Source organism: Leguminivora glycinivorella, chromosome Z (genome assembly GCF_023078275.1).
Source record: "Leguminivora glycinivorella isolate SPB_JAAS2020 chromosome Z, LegGlyc_1.1, whole genome shotgun sequence".
Taxonomy (NCBI): domain Eukaryota; kingdom Metazoa; phylum Arthropoda; class Insecta; order Lepidoptera; family Tortricidae; genus Leguminivora; species Leguminivora glycinivorella.
Window position 1 is genome coordinate 41,261,575 of NC_062998.1, and position 17,324 is coordinate 41,278,898.

The 17,324-nt window shown below is 37.0% G+C and overlaps 1 protein-coding gene across 1 annotated transcript in view; it reads left to right on the forward strand.

The window, feature by feature from the left end:
- The window catches only part of LOC125240491 (calcitonin gene-related peptide type 1 receptor), a 152,560-nt gene that overhangs the window by 92,271 nt on the left and 42,965 nt on the right, over positions 1-17,324 (forward strand). The window contains exon 8 of the mRNA XM_048148385.1: positions 769-842. Coding sequence (XP_048004342.1) covers positions 769-842 — 74 coding nt within the window. The remainder of the gene's footprint in view (positions 1-768; positions 843-17,324) is intronic.

Consider the following 17,324-nt stretch of genomic DNA (forward strand, 5'->3'; position numbering starts at 1 on the left):
TTTAGCCCAGTAGCCAAGATGGCAATAGTAAGAACAGTGCCATATGCTGGTGGACCAGTGTCGTGGCTTAGCCAGAAGCAGCCAAGCGTTGCCATATCAATGACAGAAGCTGAGCGTGTGTGTGAGCTGGGAAAGTGTGTGTGTCTGTTTGTTTGTGTGTGTGTCTTTCACGGCAAAACGGAGCGACGATATGACGTGATTTTTTAAGAGGAGATAGTTGAAAGGTTGGAAAGTGACATAGGCTACTTTTTGTCTCTTTCTAACGCGAGCGAAGCCGCGGGCAAAAGCTAGTACTTATATACATAGAAAACATCCATGACTCAGGAACAAATATCTGCGTACGTCACACAAATAAATGCCCTTACCGGGATTCCAACCCGCGCGAGACCGAGGCGTAGCAGGCAGGGTAACTACACGCTACGCCAGACCGGTCGTCAATAATAATATGTTTGTTGATATTAATAGTACCCTACTTTAACACTTGTAGTTTTCTGGGTACCTATTGTTCACAACCGTCAATCATCTGGTATAAAAATTAAATGTTGGTCTCTAAATTCCACTGCGATTTGTTATTCTTCAGGTTTTAAGTTACAATTATAATTTGAAATTGTCTTCGATTACCGCGGTAGTTATCGTGAAATCAATGAGTAAGAGAGTCTGGAGTCACCCGTTGACCACTAACGTCGGAATATTTCGGATACAATTTATTTCATGAATGGAATACCAGACCAAGTTGTGCCAAGTAATTATATAATTGTTGTTTCTCAGGTGCTGGATGGACCAAAGCGATACTTTCTGGATTATTGTGGTTCCGGTTTTGGCGTCACTAATATCTTCCTTCGGTGAGAAAAATAATCACTAAGTACATATATTTTAATACCTATATTTTAATTTCAAATCTTCTCTTCTTAACTCGTCAAAGCATGACTATTTTCTTAAAGATCAATCCAAAAAACGGGTAATCCTATTGTATACCTCATTTAGACATTACATTGACTAATATTTATACAGTAACATGAGAGTTATTACGAAAACTCCTTGAGTCCGTAAAGGCCCCAGGATTGAGAAGAAATCTCTCAAGTAACTGTAACAACATGTGACCCGACACTGCGTAACTCGAGAAACTAACATTAGAACAATCAGGGGCCTAATTTGAAATCTCTTGGCTAACCTGTGATCAGTATTCGCCAAGAAATTGTAATGCAATATCATGTACAAAATTAAAATTGTAGGTAAGGCGCTATTAACCCATTATTTATGTTATGATAAATCCTTACTGATGAAATTTGGTTCAATTAACTCAAATTCTAAATTCAGATCCTAGTGCCTGCCAGTGTATGAATGACCTTAACGAAAACTCTGGTTTCATTAAGACTCATGATACATTATGACTTTCAATAACTATGCCAATCAATCAAAAGGATCCGCATTCAATCAATCAAATAACACGTATAACGTTAATAATATCTAGGTGTCATTGGTATAAAAAAAACTTATTCTAAATTGTATACTTTTTCTATATGATATAATTTCTTTTGTGATGTGTATACTTTCTTTCTGTGGTATCACTCGGTATGGCCCTTGTTATGAAACACGTCATGGTAAAACAACAACTGTTTATTTGACATGAATGCGGGTACCATGTATAAATATTTACTACCCACAACATCTCCTCCAAAAAGACTAAAACCCAACACCTAATAGTTATACATATGAAAAAGTCTAATTGTACATTATTTTATACACATAAACATATTATGATATTAAGTATGTAAAGAGGACTGATAGTGCAGTGTCTTAAATATGTGCAACATAAATGCACTGTTTCAAAACATGACCACTGCATCATCCTTCCCCTTAAATATTATATATCGTACTTATAAATCTATTCTTTATACTATTTCTTACTACTACTTGTAAATTTTTTACTAACATATGAGAACATACCTCAACCGTCATGAGAAGACCTTATTTCATAGCAATAAGGTTCACAGACATGAAGTTTGTGTGGTTACGGTGTGGTAAACATTAAGTAGGTACCTAAGGCAAACTATGCTATGATTTATTTCTATTGTTATTTATCACTTTATCAGCATGTTAGATCTTTGTTTGTGACCCAAAGATTTAACATGCCTACCCACACTCAACACATCTACACTTACCTAACTACTTAGCTAATTTTGTTGACATCACTGATCACAATCATGTCTTACTTATTTTTTTTTAAATAAGAATTGAAATGTCTTAGGTATTATAGACTTTCAGAATAGTAATAGGCAAGTATGTGCAAACGATAGGTATAAGTATACTTGTGAGTATACTACTTACAGATCTATTTAACTCTTGTATCGTATTATATAACAAAAATTTAAAGTTTAATCTTAAGCAAATACACATACAATTCAATATTAATTCTGTCACATGAAGTAAAGGGTCAAACAATCAGGGAATGGAAAACAGACAACTATATTTTAAGTTTTTTACAGAGTACTAGGTACTTACTATAATTTTAATTAATTTTTGTTAATAGTTTGGATCGACTACGAATCCCGCACCGTTACTTGACTTTCAACCTTATTACCTACAACATTGGTTTCAGCTTTACACTCTCTTGCCCGACCCTATCCTCACACGCGTCTTTGAACACGTCATCGGCGTCAGCTGCCGGGGGCCGGTGCATTAGAAATATTACAATGATTTTCGCACTTAATTAATGTAACTTAAACTAACTTATCTCTACACCTTTATTTTCTATAATATATTCACTCAGTTTTAAGAACTCAGCGTCGCATAGTTTCTTTAAAGTCTGTTATTCTATAACGACCGACATGGGTATCTGGAATTATACATACATGTTTTTCTTTTTTCTGTTTATAGGTGACATGCAAGTCATAGTGCTGTACATAATCACAGCAACATGCGCTGCAAGCGTGTTGGGACACACATTAAGTATTAACTCTTTTCACTAAGCCCATATCTTCACATGAGTCTCGACCCAACACGCTTGTAACATTCATATCAGCAATCGCAAACGGCAAGTTATAATTTTTATTTTTATACCACCATACTAAGTTACAAATACCTTTCAATGGAATTTTGTGATTAGTAAATGATTCAAAATTGACTTTTAGCATTTTTAACACATTTACATCAAAACCTAGTGACAGAAATCTCTCAAAAGACATAACATTATAATCTGCTCCCGAGTCGAGTCTAAACTTCTCAGACCCGTGTTCACACAACAGAGTTTCCATCCAGCGCCCCCGTCCAGCACTCGAACACGAAACCGTATCTATATAAAATGATTCGGACTCATCGGAATCGCTCGTCATAGAACCGTTTATTTCATACACTCGCTTCACCCCACTGTCATCGTTAACGAACCGAGATCTACACATACGAGCAAAATGTCCACGATGACCACAAGAAAAACATGTTACGTACTGTGCCGAACATTCCTGGTTGGCGCAACGCGACCCACCGCAACTTGCGCACTGGTGGCGCTGCGCCGACTCCGAGCCGGGCGCGGCGCGCCCGCCGCCGCCATGCTCGCGCCGCTCGCCGGCCGCGCCGCCGCCGTCGCGCCAGGCGACCCGAGCGCCTCCGTGCGCCCGTCGCCGCTCAACAAGATGTACTTGTGCACTACTCGATCCCTCGCTCGGGGCTCCTAACTCTCTGCCACTTTCCTTGGAGGCTTCCTCGGCTTGACACAACTTGATCGCTTTGTCTAAATCCAAGTCGTCAGAGCGTAGAAGCCTGTCTCGTACGGTGACGTTCCGAACGCCACACACGATGCGATCCTTAAGCAAATCGTCACTCAGGTTGCCGAAATCACAGTTCTTACTCAACAGCCTCAGCGCTGTCACATAAGCTTGAATTGATTCACCTTCCTCCTGATTACGCGTGAAGAACTTGTACCTCAACAAAGTTTTGTTCACTTTGGCACCAAAATACTCGTCAAACTTCTTAATAATGGCCTTCAAATCGTCTTTATCTGACTCGGTGTCAAATGTAAATGTTTGAAACACATCAAAACCCTCTGCGCCGATCAGATTGACGAGAAGGCTGGCTTGTACTGCGGCGGACTCACTGCTCACACCGGAGGCCTTCACAAAAAGTTGGAATTGATGTTTCCACCGTTTCCACGCCTCTGCGCGTGTAACGGGACCGCCCTCCATGTTTAACTCCGCTGGCGGTCTGGCGTGCTCCATATTTTAACTTTATACACAAATAAATCGCGGTCCAACACAAAACACCTAATTAACTGTCGTTGACAGATGTTCAGACACACAGCTTAAACTTATTTTTAATCGACCTGCAGCACGGAATTACTTAAAATATATCGTACCGCTGCCACCATGTTATGAAACACGTCATGGTAAAACAACAACTGTTTATTTGACATGAATGCGGGTACCATGTATTAACTATTAACTACCCACAACAGCCCTGACGGAAGATCAGCGTTGGCCACCCAGGCTAACACCATGCTGAGTCAGGACCTACTTACCTTTTTGTGATGTTATGTGTGTAAATAATTCTCTGTTGTTGATCTGTATCTTTTTTTGTCTTTTTTGTATTATTTTGCCATGAATAAAAAATATTTATATTTCAATTAACTAACCTAACCTAAAACGAAGTACAAAACTAAAACAAATACTTAGGTACTTACCTAAAAATAAAATTATATGAAAATATTTTTTTAGTAACTACTTTTTAACTAGGCAAGGTCACCGAGGTCTGAACTCTGTAAATTCTATTATTCTATAAACCCTTAATGACACCTGTAAATTCTATATAATAATAAAATAAAATACATACATATATCTAGTCTTTTGCCTACTGGATTATGGATTTAATTTACCCCCTTGCATTGAAAGTCGGGTAATCTTGACCATCACTAGTCAAGATTCCTCGAATCACAATAATTTCCTTCTTTTCATATGTATATATATGCAAGGTCACAATTGGGAACAACCGTTTCAAAGATTCGGCTAACGTTCCTCACCCCCAAACCTCCACGCCTTAATTTTTCGGGCAGCTTGTTTATTTGATCTGTATTAGTTGCAGAAGACCCGCCTAAACACGTAATTCTTGGTTCTGTTTCTGTCTGTTACTAGCCTGTTGTCTCTGGAGTAGTTTGGGCATCGAGATTAGAACAAAAATATCTACATAAATTTTCCTTGGCATAACAGTATAGGTATTTATATTTTGAAGTGATGCATTTATTCGGTTTTACTAATAAATAATAAAATAACATCAACCCTTGTAGCCGGCTAGCAGCGAAGTGAAATTAAACTATAGTCATACTTGTTATGGAGAATTTTTGGTCAAAAGCTGCACTTTTAGATGGAAGCAAGCCGCTTTGCATGGTGATAGTAGACATCATAGTAAACGATTTTTTCCGAGGATATCGAAATTTCATCCCTTAGGAAGCCGAGCGTAGCGAGGTGTTTTATGAAAATGAAAAAAAAATTATCTTTTTATTGTATCGTCCGATTTTGACAAAACATATCTCAAATGAAAGGTATTGATTTGTGTAATTTAAAAAAAATACAAAGAAAAAAAATTTGAAAGAAAAGTAAGAAAAAAATAAAAAAAGTAAATTTACGTCTCGCACTGAATAACTTCAAAGAATGACAGACAAAATGTACAATGTCGATATACGAGTTTTTTTTAATCAAAGACAGATAAATTTTTAGTTGAAAACTGAAGACCACATCGAAATCAGATTAGCATTTTTTAAGATACAAGTTGCCAAAGTTGGGAAAGATCGCTTTATATGGCCACTTTGAAATTCCTTTGCCAGAAAGTCAGAAATAATATGTTTTTCTGACACAGAAAAATACATAGTAACAGTACACATCAAAATAAAATTAAAAATTCCGAGGATATTATAATTTCGTCCCTTAGAACGACGAGCGTAGCGAGGTCGGTTACGAAAACCGAAAAAAAAATCTCATTTTTTTGTACGTCGTCCGATTTTGACAAAACATGTTTCATTTGAAAGGTATTGCTTTATGTAACTTAAAAAAAAATACTGAAAAAAATTGGAAAAAAATGTAAGATTTTTAAAAAAAAAACCTTAATTTTCGTATCACACTGAATAACCGCAAAAAACGGTAGACACGGTGTATAATTTAGATATATGATTTTTTTAAATTAAAGACAAATAAATGCATGATTATAAACTAAAAACAGAATCGAAATCGAATCAGTAGTTTTTAAGATGCAAGTTGTCAAAGTTGGCTTAGTTTGTTTATAAGGTCGCTTATAAATTCCTTAGCCAGAAAGTCAGAAACATTATATTTTTCTTACGGTTAAAAGTATGCATAGGTAATAGACATCATTATAAACATTTTTTTACAAGGATATAAAAATTTCATTCCTTAGAAACCCTTAGAAAGACGATCCGATAAAAAAAACTGCGTTTTTAGAATAGAATAGAATAGAAAAAACTTTATTCAGGACGCTTAAACGAATATAAATTACAAAAAGATGTCACAAAAATTTAAATAAAACGTCACTGAAAAGGTTTCCACTCAGCTTGGTGTCAAGGTACCTTTTGGATACTTTGACGCTGGTCTTCCGTGGCAACCCTTCCATTACATACAAACGGAACAAATATGTATAATTTACAGGATATAATAACATAAAATAATAACCATAATATAACGACAAGTTATACTGTACTAAGTAAACTAAACATTATAATGAGCCACGACACTTAATCAAGAGAAACAGGTTTTTATTTTTACTTATTACTATTATTTTATACTTTGACACAAAAACAGAGATGTTATATAATCGGCACTTAATTTAGACACAATTTTTGAGAATTCAGAATGTGCTTTTTATACTTAATTTTAAAGGATTGAACAGACGCTGAGTTGCGGATGGGTGGCGGTATATTGTTCCAGCACTTCGTGGCAGAGTACCTGAAACTGCCACGAAATGCAGATGTATTGTGCCGAGGACAAGCAAGGCGACTAGCACCCCTTATGTGACGTTGGGAAAATTCCAGCTTAGCTGCTAGATAATGGGGTGTTAAAGTTTTCACAATGCCAAAAAGCATACAAGCGAAATGCAGTGCTCGTCGTGACTCCATGTTCATTAACCCACTATTATTAAGGAAAGGTGTAACATGAGTCCTTGGTGGTATGTGGAAACAGAAACGAGCACAAGCATTTTGTACTCGCTGTATTAGTTTTTTGGTTTGACCCAACAGACAACCACCTATGACTGAATCTGCATAGTTAAGTTTAGAGAGGATTAAAGACTCACAGAGATAGATTCGAACATCGGTAGATAAATATTTACGGACACGGTACAGTATTTTGAGTCGGTAAAAACAATTTCTGGATGTTTCTAAAACATGATTGTGAAATCTTAATTTGCCATCCATGAGAACACCCAAGTTTCGAGCTTCATCTACTTGTTCAATAGAGTCAAAACCTATCTTAATAATCGGATTACAGTTTTTAATTTGACGCCGTTGCTTTTCCGTACCTAATATCAGAAATTTAGATTTTAAGGGGTTTAAAAATAAACTGTTTCTATTGGACCATTGAACTATTCGAGACAAGTCAGTGTTAATGCTATTTACTGCAGAAGAAATTTGATTTAGCTTAATTGGGAGATATACTTGGAGATCATCGGCATAGATGTGATATCGGCAGTTCTGGATGGAGTTTACTATATCTGCGCTATATAGAATATATAAAATTGGACCCAGTATAGAACCCTGTGGAACGCCACGAGAGACGGGTGAATCTTCAGAAATCTTACTGGTACCATTCTCATTGCTTAATTTTGTTCTCTGAAGCCGGCCACTCAAATAGCTAGAAAACCATTTGAGTGCTAGCATATCGAAACCGTAGTAGGCAAGTTTAGAGATTAACAGGTTTTGGTCTATTGTGTCAAAAGCACGAGAAAAGTCTAGTAGTACCATAACCGTCCCATTTCCAGAATCAATTTCAGTCAAGACGTCATCAACAACATCCAACAAGGCCGTTGCGGTACTATGTCCAGACCTAAAACCTGATTGTTTTGGCGGCAAAATGCAATTAGTTTCAAGATACTCAGTTATTTGTAGGCATACAGCTTTTTCCAGAACTTTCGACAAAAAAGGCAAGATACTAATAGGTCGCAGATCTTTAAATTCACTTGGGTTACTTTTCTTGGGAATAGGTTTTATTAGGGCTGTTTTCCAGGCGTCAGGAAATACACCTGATAGAATAGACTGATTTATTAAAGCAGTTATTAGCCCTAATGTACGTGGAAGCGTAAGAAGAATCATGTCACGCGTGATTTCATCTGTGCCCTGAGCGTTAGATGTAATTTTGGCAATGATTTTAGATATAGTATTCTCGTCAACTTTTTTAAAACTAAAACTTGAAGAGTTAAAACGGTTGTATTCAAAGTATGTAAGTTCAGATAATGTAACGTTTGTCGTAGGTATGGTTAAAAAGTGTTCGTTTATTAAATTAGGATTATCAAAGAAACATGGCAGTGTAGATTCTTTACTATTAAAATCAGCAATACTGTTTTTTATATTCTTCCATAGTTTGCGAGAGTCATTTGGAATTCTGTTGATTTTTTCATTGAAATAAGCCTGCTTTTCAGTGAAAATGGCTTGATTAACGGTGCTTTTTAAAGTTTTATAGTATACTTTATCAGAGTCTAATCCTGTTTTGCGGCTTTTAGAATACGCTTCATCTCTAATTTTCATCATTTCTTTGACAGTGGGTGTTATCCAAGGAAAATTTTGTTTTTTTAAAAGTGTTGATTTTACAGGAGCAAAAATATCAAACATATTTATTATAAAAGTGTTAAATAAAGCCAGTGACTCGTTAATATTACCCCTTAGTAATCTTTCCCAAGCAATTGACTCGACACACGCATTAAATTCTTCGAGACAAATGTCTTTCAACGGTCTGTAACAGATCCACGTAGGGCAATGCTTGGGCTTCGTGACGTGCACATTACATGAGATAAAAGCATGGTTAGCGAGATCAGGGATGTAATCTACACAGACTTGAGAGAGTTTACTATTGCTGCAGATAAGGTCTATTAGTGTTTCCGAATGGTCAGTGAAGTGGGTAGGTTCTGTGATATATTGCTCTAAATTCATGCAATGTAGAAACCCTAAAAGTTTTTTAGTATTTGGTTCGTTCGAAGATAGTATGTTTATATTAAAATCACCCATAAGTATAACATGATCGAAAGCAGAGAGCGAACCGAGAGATTCAGTTAAGGCATCTAAAAAGGTATCAACATTGAGCCAAGGCGGCCGGTACGCGGTACCAATGGCAAATCTTAGTCCATTAAGAGTAATACTAAGCCACATTTGCTCAACTAGAGGTGTGTGGGGCGGATCGAGCTGACGAGTATAGATACCTTTGCGTATATAAAATCCAACCCCGCCGCCGCGGACGCGGGTCCCGGCGGGGCGCGGCACATGCCGTAACCGGTAACCCGCCGGTGCCGGCGCGCGCGCCTCTTGTCCTGCCTGAAGCCAAGTTTCATTTATTGCCATGATATCAACCGAATGGCGTTCAAGCGCTATAATAAATTCCTCGTGTCGTGTTCCCAGTGAACCTGCATTAAGTAAGCCAATAGTAAGATTTTTGTTTTTTAAAAATTGTAGAACAAATGAGTACAAAACTTGTACATATTTTAAATTTATAAGGCGCTCTGAAACGACGATTAAATGATGGCTATTAACAAAGACATTAATTAAAATAAGAACTGAACAATCAATGTACTTGCATTGATACAAACTAATAGTTTGACGTCGGTCTATGTTTACAAAGCGAGATGTGTAATATACTGCATAAAATTATTTTGTTACCAGAATAAATTGAATGTATTGTGTTAAAAAATAAATTACATAAATAAAACCGGTAGAAAGATGAGTATGTCGCGATTGCTCTTAAATAGTTACAACTTAAAGAGTAAACAGTATGACTATCACACAGATAGGTTATACAATACAAATTGAAATTCAAATTACAATAACTAAAAATACTGTCCTGGACATAAATTATATAAACGCACAACAGCGTACATACTAAAGTAAGAGCTAACCAAGTCAACAACCAAAAACTTTTGGAAAGTCTGAATCTGTGCGCAATCGCAAACGAGCCATTCCGTGGTCCTTGCGCGCGAAAATAGCACCGTCGCGCGTCCACACATACTTCCACTGTAAGCGGGTAGCCTCTTCGCGTGCTCTATAAAACAGTTGACGATTGTAGCGCGACAGGCGTTCATTGACATAAAGCCGGCGCGCGGGCTCGGCCAATCCCATGCCGTCCGTAGTGACGTCACGGCGCACGCGCGCAGCGGCCAGCAGCCGGTCGCGGAGCGCGCGGCGCGTCAGCCGCACCACGAGCGGCCGCGGGCGCGACCGCCCGCCTGCCGCGCCCTCTTCCTCACGCCGCACGGGACCCGCTCGTTCCGCACTCACAAGATCACTTTCCTCGACCGCGACACCCAACTTATTAGCCACTGTTAAAACTAAGTGAAGACATCGCTCGTTCTTCTCCTCCGGAATACCGGCGATCTCGAGGTCGTTGCTAAGAAGTTCTTGATCGCGATTATTTAGCTCCATTTGAAGTTCAGCTATTTTGCGATCTAATTCGACGGTACCAGCGGTATCGCTTGCTGTAAATGCACCCTGTTGTCGTTCAACTACTCCTATTTTCGCCGACAAATCGTCGATGCGTTCGTTGCACTCGTCGATTCGCTTATTACACTTCCTAACATCTTCAGTGAGATCGGAGACAATTTTATTAAATTGCTGCATCTCTATTCGCATTTTTTTCATTTCCTCACGGCACATACGCAGTTCGGCGATTATTTCAGAAGAAGCGGGATCAACAGGGACCTGATGGGCCTCAGAACTCTCAGAAGTAGAAGGCGAGGGCGGGCGGTGATTGCGGAGGCTTGGTTTGCCGATTGCCGCTTGCGGCGGGGTCTTGACTGCTTGCTTGACAGTAGAACCTGTCTTATTTTTTGGCGGCACATTGCAAACAGGGCATTTCCAGGACTTTTTATGTTCCGCGTCCATCAAGTTATCAAAGCGTCTATCGGAAAAGTTGATGCATTTTATTTCGTAGGTCTTAGTACAGACGGAGCATTTCAAGTAATCCCGGTTTACAATTTTATTATTACACTTTGCGCATATCATGTTGTTTGATTTTGGAGGCGACATCTTTGTTTAAAACTTAGTCTCAGCTAGAAAAATAGATAGCGAATAGAGTTTAGGAAGCAAGCTTGGATGGGCCCGAAACGGTTCAAGGCTAAATTAACAGGGGGCGCTGAATTCAAAACTTTAGGTGTTCCACTTTTTCTCCACAGATGGCGCTGAGTGTCCTTTGGTAACAGGGTTTGGCTGCACTGAGAATGGAATGAGTTTTCGAGTTCTTAGAATTTATTTAGAGGTTAAGTCCGGTGGAGAAAAAAGATGATTAATTTATAACGAAATACACTCTATTGTTCTATAACTAAATTGGCACACTATTTCACAACTGTAATACGTTTTTACTCAAAGTTTGCAAATAATTATTAATTTTAATAGTTCACTTGGCACTGTTTGTTTCAAATGTTTTTCACTTTTTATTGCTACTGACGAATCCTGCGAACTAGACTCCAATTGTCCTGCACATTTGTTAGCAATTGTCCACTTTTTTACACTTTTTAGGCTGTTTAATGAAGTTTGGGTATTTTATTTAATTGAAATACGCGGGAGACGATTTGAACAGCACGGCGCCATCTTCCCCTTTTTCGTAACATACATCGCTACGCTCGGCTTTCCAAGGGATGATTTTTTTATATCCTCATAAAAAATTGTTTATTATGATGTCTATTACCTATGCATACTTTTAACTGTAAGAAAAATATAATGTATCTGACTTTCTGCCTAAGGAATTTATAAGCGACCATATAAACAAACTAAGCCAACTTTGACAACTTGCATCTTAAAAACTACTGATTCGATTTCGATTCGGTTTTTAGTTTATAATCATGCATTTATTTGTCTTTAATTTAAAAAAATCATATATCGAAATTATACACCGTGTCTACCGTTTTTTGCGGTTATTCAGTGTGATACGAAAATTAAGGATTTTTTTTTTTAAATCTTACATTTTTTTCCAATTTTTTTCAATATTTTTTTTTAAGTTATATAAAGCAATACCTTTCAAATGAAACATGTTTTGTCAAAATCGGACGACGTACAAAAAAATGAGATTTTTTTTTCGGTTTTCGTAACCGACCTCGCTACGCTCGTCGTTCTAAGGGATGAAATTATAATATCCTCGGAATTTTTAATTTTATTTTGATGTGTACTGTTACTATGTATTTTTCTGTGTCAGAAAAACATATTATTTCTGACTTTCTGGCAAAGGAATTTCAAAGTGGCCATATAAAGCGATCTTTCCCAACTTTGGCAACTTGTATCTTAGAAAATGCTAATCTGATTTCGATGCGGTCTTCAGTTTTCAACTAAAAATTTATCTGTCTTCGATTTAAAAAAACTCGTATATCGACATTGTACATTTTGTCTGTCATTCTTTGAAGTTATTCAGTGCGAGACGTAAATTTACTTTTTTTATTTTTTTTCTTACTTTTCCTTCAAAATTTTTTTCTTTGTATTTTTTTTAATTACACAAATTAATACCTTTCATTTGAGATACGTTTTGTCAAAATCGGACTACATAATAAAAAGATAGAATTTTTTTAATTTTCATAAAACACCTCGCTACGCTCGGCTTCCTAAGGGATGAAATTTAGATATCCTCGGAAAAAATCGTTTACTATGATGTCTACTATCACCATGCAAAGCGGCTTGCTTCCATCCAAAAGTGCAGCTTTTTTTTCATAACTAGTATGACTACTACGGTTCTTTCAGTAAATAATATAATGTAAAAGAATATATACAATAAAATAGGAAATATCTAACGGTACGCGAGTAGGTATGTACAAGTAAAAGATCATCACTGGCCTTATGCTGGTCTTCGTCGAGCCGTATAAAGTGGTCTGTCCGCGGGTGCTAGTAGCGACGTAGACCACCAGGCTGAAGATCTTCCAGCACTCTCTAGCGACGTTTAGCGAAGTTCAGAAGACATTTCAGAAGCCCTTTCTTCAAGTAGAAAAAAGGGCTGCGATAATCGTGCGTGCTTTAGATCTGCAGTCGGAACCTAGCCCATGCCTTATTCGCTTTCGCGAACCAGTGACGTAGGTACATTTTAGAAGGTTTCAACATTAAACGAACAAACTTAACCCTTAAATTGTTTTTGTCCGTTTTAAATGACGTCCTATAAAGTCTAGGCTAACTCAGATTCCTAGGCACTCTGGCGCAGGTGGCGTGATCCACACGGTCTAGCGTCTATCCCTTTTATTTTTACGCACTTTCGCATCGCTTTCGCTTATCAAAATTTAAAAAAATACTCAGTTTCAAAATTACAACCGTGAGGTCTTTTTGCGCTTGTGACAAATGTTGTTGTTATGTAAGTATTTTAGTAGTTTATGCGTATTTTTCACTCAATTTTATTGAAATAGTAATTAAGTTACTATTTAGTGTCATTATTGTGAATAAATGACAAACATTTCATTATTATTTTTGAAGTTATAATATATGTCACTTCAAAGTGACACTGCCAGTTAGTACTAAATATTGTGTTTTTTCTATTTGTCACTTGTAACGGACATTGCCAACTTTTCTAAACGAATATTTTTTTGTGTATTGTTAACATTAGTTGCATTTTTAAAATAATATGGCTGGGCAAAGTTTGAGGTCAAAGAGGATAATAGCTCTTTACCACCTCTAGCTTCTGAAGACTCCGATTTAGAATCAGACAACGAAGAAAATATGAGAATCTTAGCTAGAGAGTTTTTTAGAGACGACTGCAGCAGTAAATCTTCTTCTCCTAAAAGTGTAGGTACCTGTTTATTTTTGCCTGGACTATATTTTTAATTTATTTGTTAGGATAACTCACAGATAAAGTTACTATAAGGCTTATAACATAGAAACAACGAGCCAATAAGAAGTTTCCACAGGTAGAAACTGGGCAAAGTACATGCGTGCAAAATTACAAAAACTTGTGTAATTTATTTAAAGATTATGTAATAGATATCTATATATGAGTTTAAACAATCATTTAGAGCAAACAATAAAAGAAAGGAAAAAAACAGTAACCTGTTTAGTGTTATTTGAGAGTTAACAATGGGAGAAGTCTTGGGTCAGTAGTTTTGCGTACTGATGTAAAACTGTCACAGATCAGATCGATGGGGTCATGATCAAATCAAACTTGATTGAAATATTTAGTGGTTCTTATAATAAAGGAGTTTTTTCTGAAGTTAGTATTAACGGCGAGGATATGAAACATTCGTTTAGTGCGAGACGCAAGGCTTGAGGGGACTACAAAGTGGGAACTTCAAGCTTGACAGCAGATCCGGGCAGTCAACATAGTTTTGAGCATTTTTCATAACGTAAATTACGTTAGAGATATTGCGGCGGACATAAAGAGGTAGCACGTGAAGTTTCGGACAATGTTGAGTGTAACTTATTAAGTTTACGTTTTATTTTTCTATGTTAGCAATGTGCATGTGTAGTTGGCAATGTCCGTCCAAAGTGACGTCTTTATGTTAAGCAGTAGTTGGCAATGTCATTTATAAGTGACGCTTAAAAAAAACCATTTCCAATTTTTTTTTATTCTTTTTTCACATATTTTTCCCTTAATCTACCCTAACTGAACCCAAAACACCAAGTTTCATTATAAAAATCCTGCGCGGTCATAGAGTGGCAATTTAAGGGTTAAAACTATTAAGACATAAGTATTACACCATTATAAATAGGTACTTGCATAAGAGGCAGCCCAAACTCACTATATTTACTACAGAAGTAAAGACAAGCTTTACATATAACTAAATAATTCAGTTATCTTAGATTTGCCTTTCCTGGCAACGAAAATTTTCCTACAAAAACAAAAGGCGCGCGACATGTCATGTGTACTTATACTTTTTTTTTCTTAGTGGCTAGTGCGCACGGCGACTGCAACGTGCAGGTTTGCCATGTTACACCCTTTAATATTTACCTACTGATATGGTGCGTGGTGTCATTAGAATGGAAATAATAGATGGTGGGGCCGCTTGGGAAAGTGCAAGCGCGACATGGTTGAGTGGAGGAAAAGAGGGGAAACCTCTGCGTCAAAATCCAGGAAACAGATAGTATTTCACGAAAGTTATTCTAGAAAACTACTTATTAAAAAAGTATTGTGTACAACGGTGTTTAGCTGAGTTAAAAAATACTCGTGACGTCTTGATTAACAATTTTCGTCTTCGCCTTAAATTGTTACCCACGCCACTCGCCTTTTTTACCTCTTTTAATTACCAGTTTCATAAAATACTTTAACCAGCTACCGCCAAACCGCCGACTACTTGGATTCAATGTATATTTAAATTTATATTCTATAGAGGTTCATAATTATTAGTTTACATGAACAAATTCTATAGATAATAGATTGTAGAATTCAAATTACAGAGTATGCATGGAGATATACTGTTTTATTTATTTACTTAATTTTTATTGTACAAAAAGAAATGAAAAACAGGTAGATACAGTTAGCCCATATAACCATAATCGGTCGCCGTTCCTACGCAAATCCTCCTATTTTGTGTACACACAGGTCTTCGGGTCTCAATGCTTAGTCGCAGTACGGTCGACGTTTAGTCGCGGCGACCCAAATGGGGACGATTGGTAACAGGCACAAATGGTCACAGAAGTGACAGAAGTGTGCACTACGCGTGCACACATTGTTACCGTTTGGCGACTACTTTCCCAAAATCAAGCTAGGAACATACTACGCGGACGTCCGTCGTAAATCGACCGCGACCGCGACCGAACAGTGTGCACGGAACAAAACATCCAGCGAGCCAGATTTCGATCGGACGTCCATGCGCTCAAGGCCACGTCCACGTCCGTCGACCGATAGTTTGCACGGTTATATGTATTTCCATTGTCCAGATTCCCGTCCGCGGTCGATTCACGACGGACGTCCGCGTAGTGTGTTCCTTGCTTCATTCGTTCATTTCATTCTTTTCAAATGGCGACTGTCAGAGACGTCAAAGTAAAAAAGAAATAAAATCTTTTGACATTAAAATGTAATGGCGTAAGAATTTATTAAAGATAAAATATTGTTTGCATTTGTAATATAATGTGGGCTAATTACCATGGCCAATTAAATTGCTCGAGTGATTTCATAAAATAAGTCTAAATTTATCAACGCGCCATCAATTTACCTCAGTTTAACCAGTAATAATATTATTGACTACTCGGTGTTTGCGTGTTATGTATATTGATTGGTGAAGTTTTAGTGCTCCGGTGCATATACTATACTGAAATAATAAAAATAATGCCTAGAAAACCAATAAAGTTGTTAAAATATGGATTAAGACGGTAATATTCCATGTAAAAAACAGTCGCCAAACGGTCACCAAACGGTCGACAAACGGTCGCAAAATGGTCGCAGCGTACACGCGTGACCGAAAGCAGTGAATATTTATTATATTTTCAAAATGGCTTCTTGTATTAATTTTTTCCAGGTATCCTCAAACTTTATAAACAATTAAATATGCCGTCGTACTCAGTTGCCCTCACTAAAGAAGATTAAAAAAAATTGTAACGTGCGTACCGAGCTGCTGGGTTGTAAAGGATCGGGGATCATATTATTATGGTCTTCTATAGAGCAACTAGTATTTTGCGGCATTTCACAATTGACACTTGTTGAAGTAGTCGTCATTAATATTACTATCAACATTAATTTCAGCGATCTGTACTTCTTTTGTCAAGATTTTTGTATAGATAAGTGTCTACAAATTTGTAATGTTAAAGAGACAAATAAAACGTAGTAGAGTAAATAATGTGTTTTTTTTTTGTAACCCAAACAAAATACTTGTAGATACGAGTGCGGAAAAGAGGAAAATCGAATAAATTAATACACGAACGAAGGGAGTGTTTTAAATCGACACGAGTTGTGAATGTCCTTTTCGCACGTGTATCGTACGACGATTTTCAGTACCTAAATCTAAGCTAAGAGTTTCGACCAGACAAGAAAAGAATCTTTGCTTGATTTGTACGCACTACTGCGTTAAAAAAAGCAGCATCTGTACTGAAAAAAACTATCATTGCGCAACAGAAATTCTATTAATATCACAGTAAATACTCTATTTCATTTGATTCCTACTTTTATTGTGTAAAGCAACACTACACTTCATTTTTATCAATAAGAATTAAAAATTATATATTTAAAAAACCGGCCAAG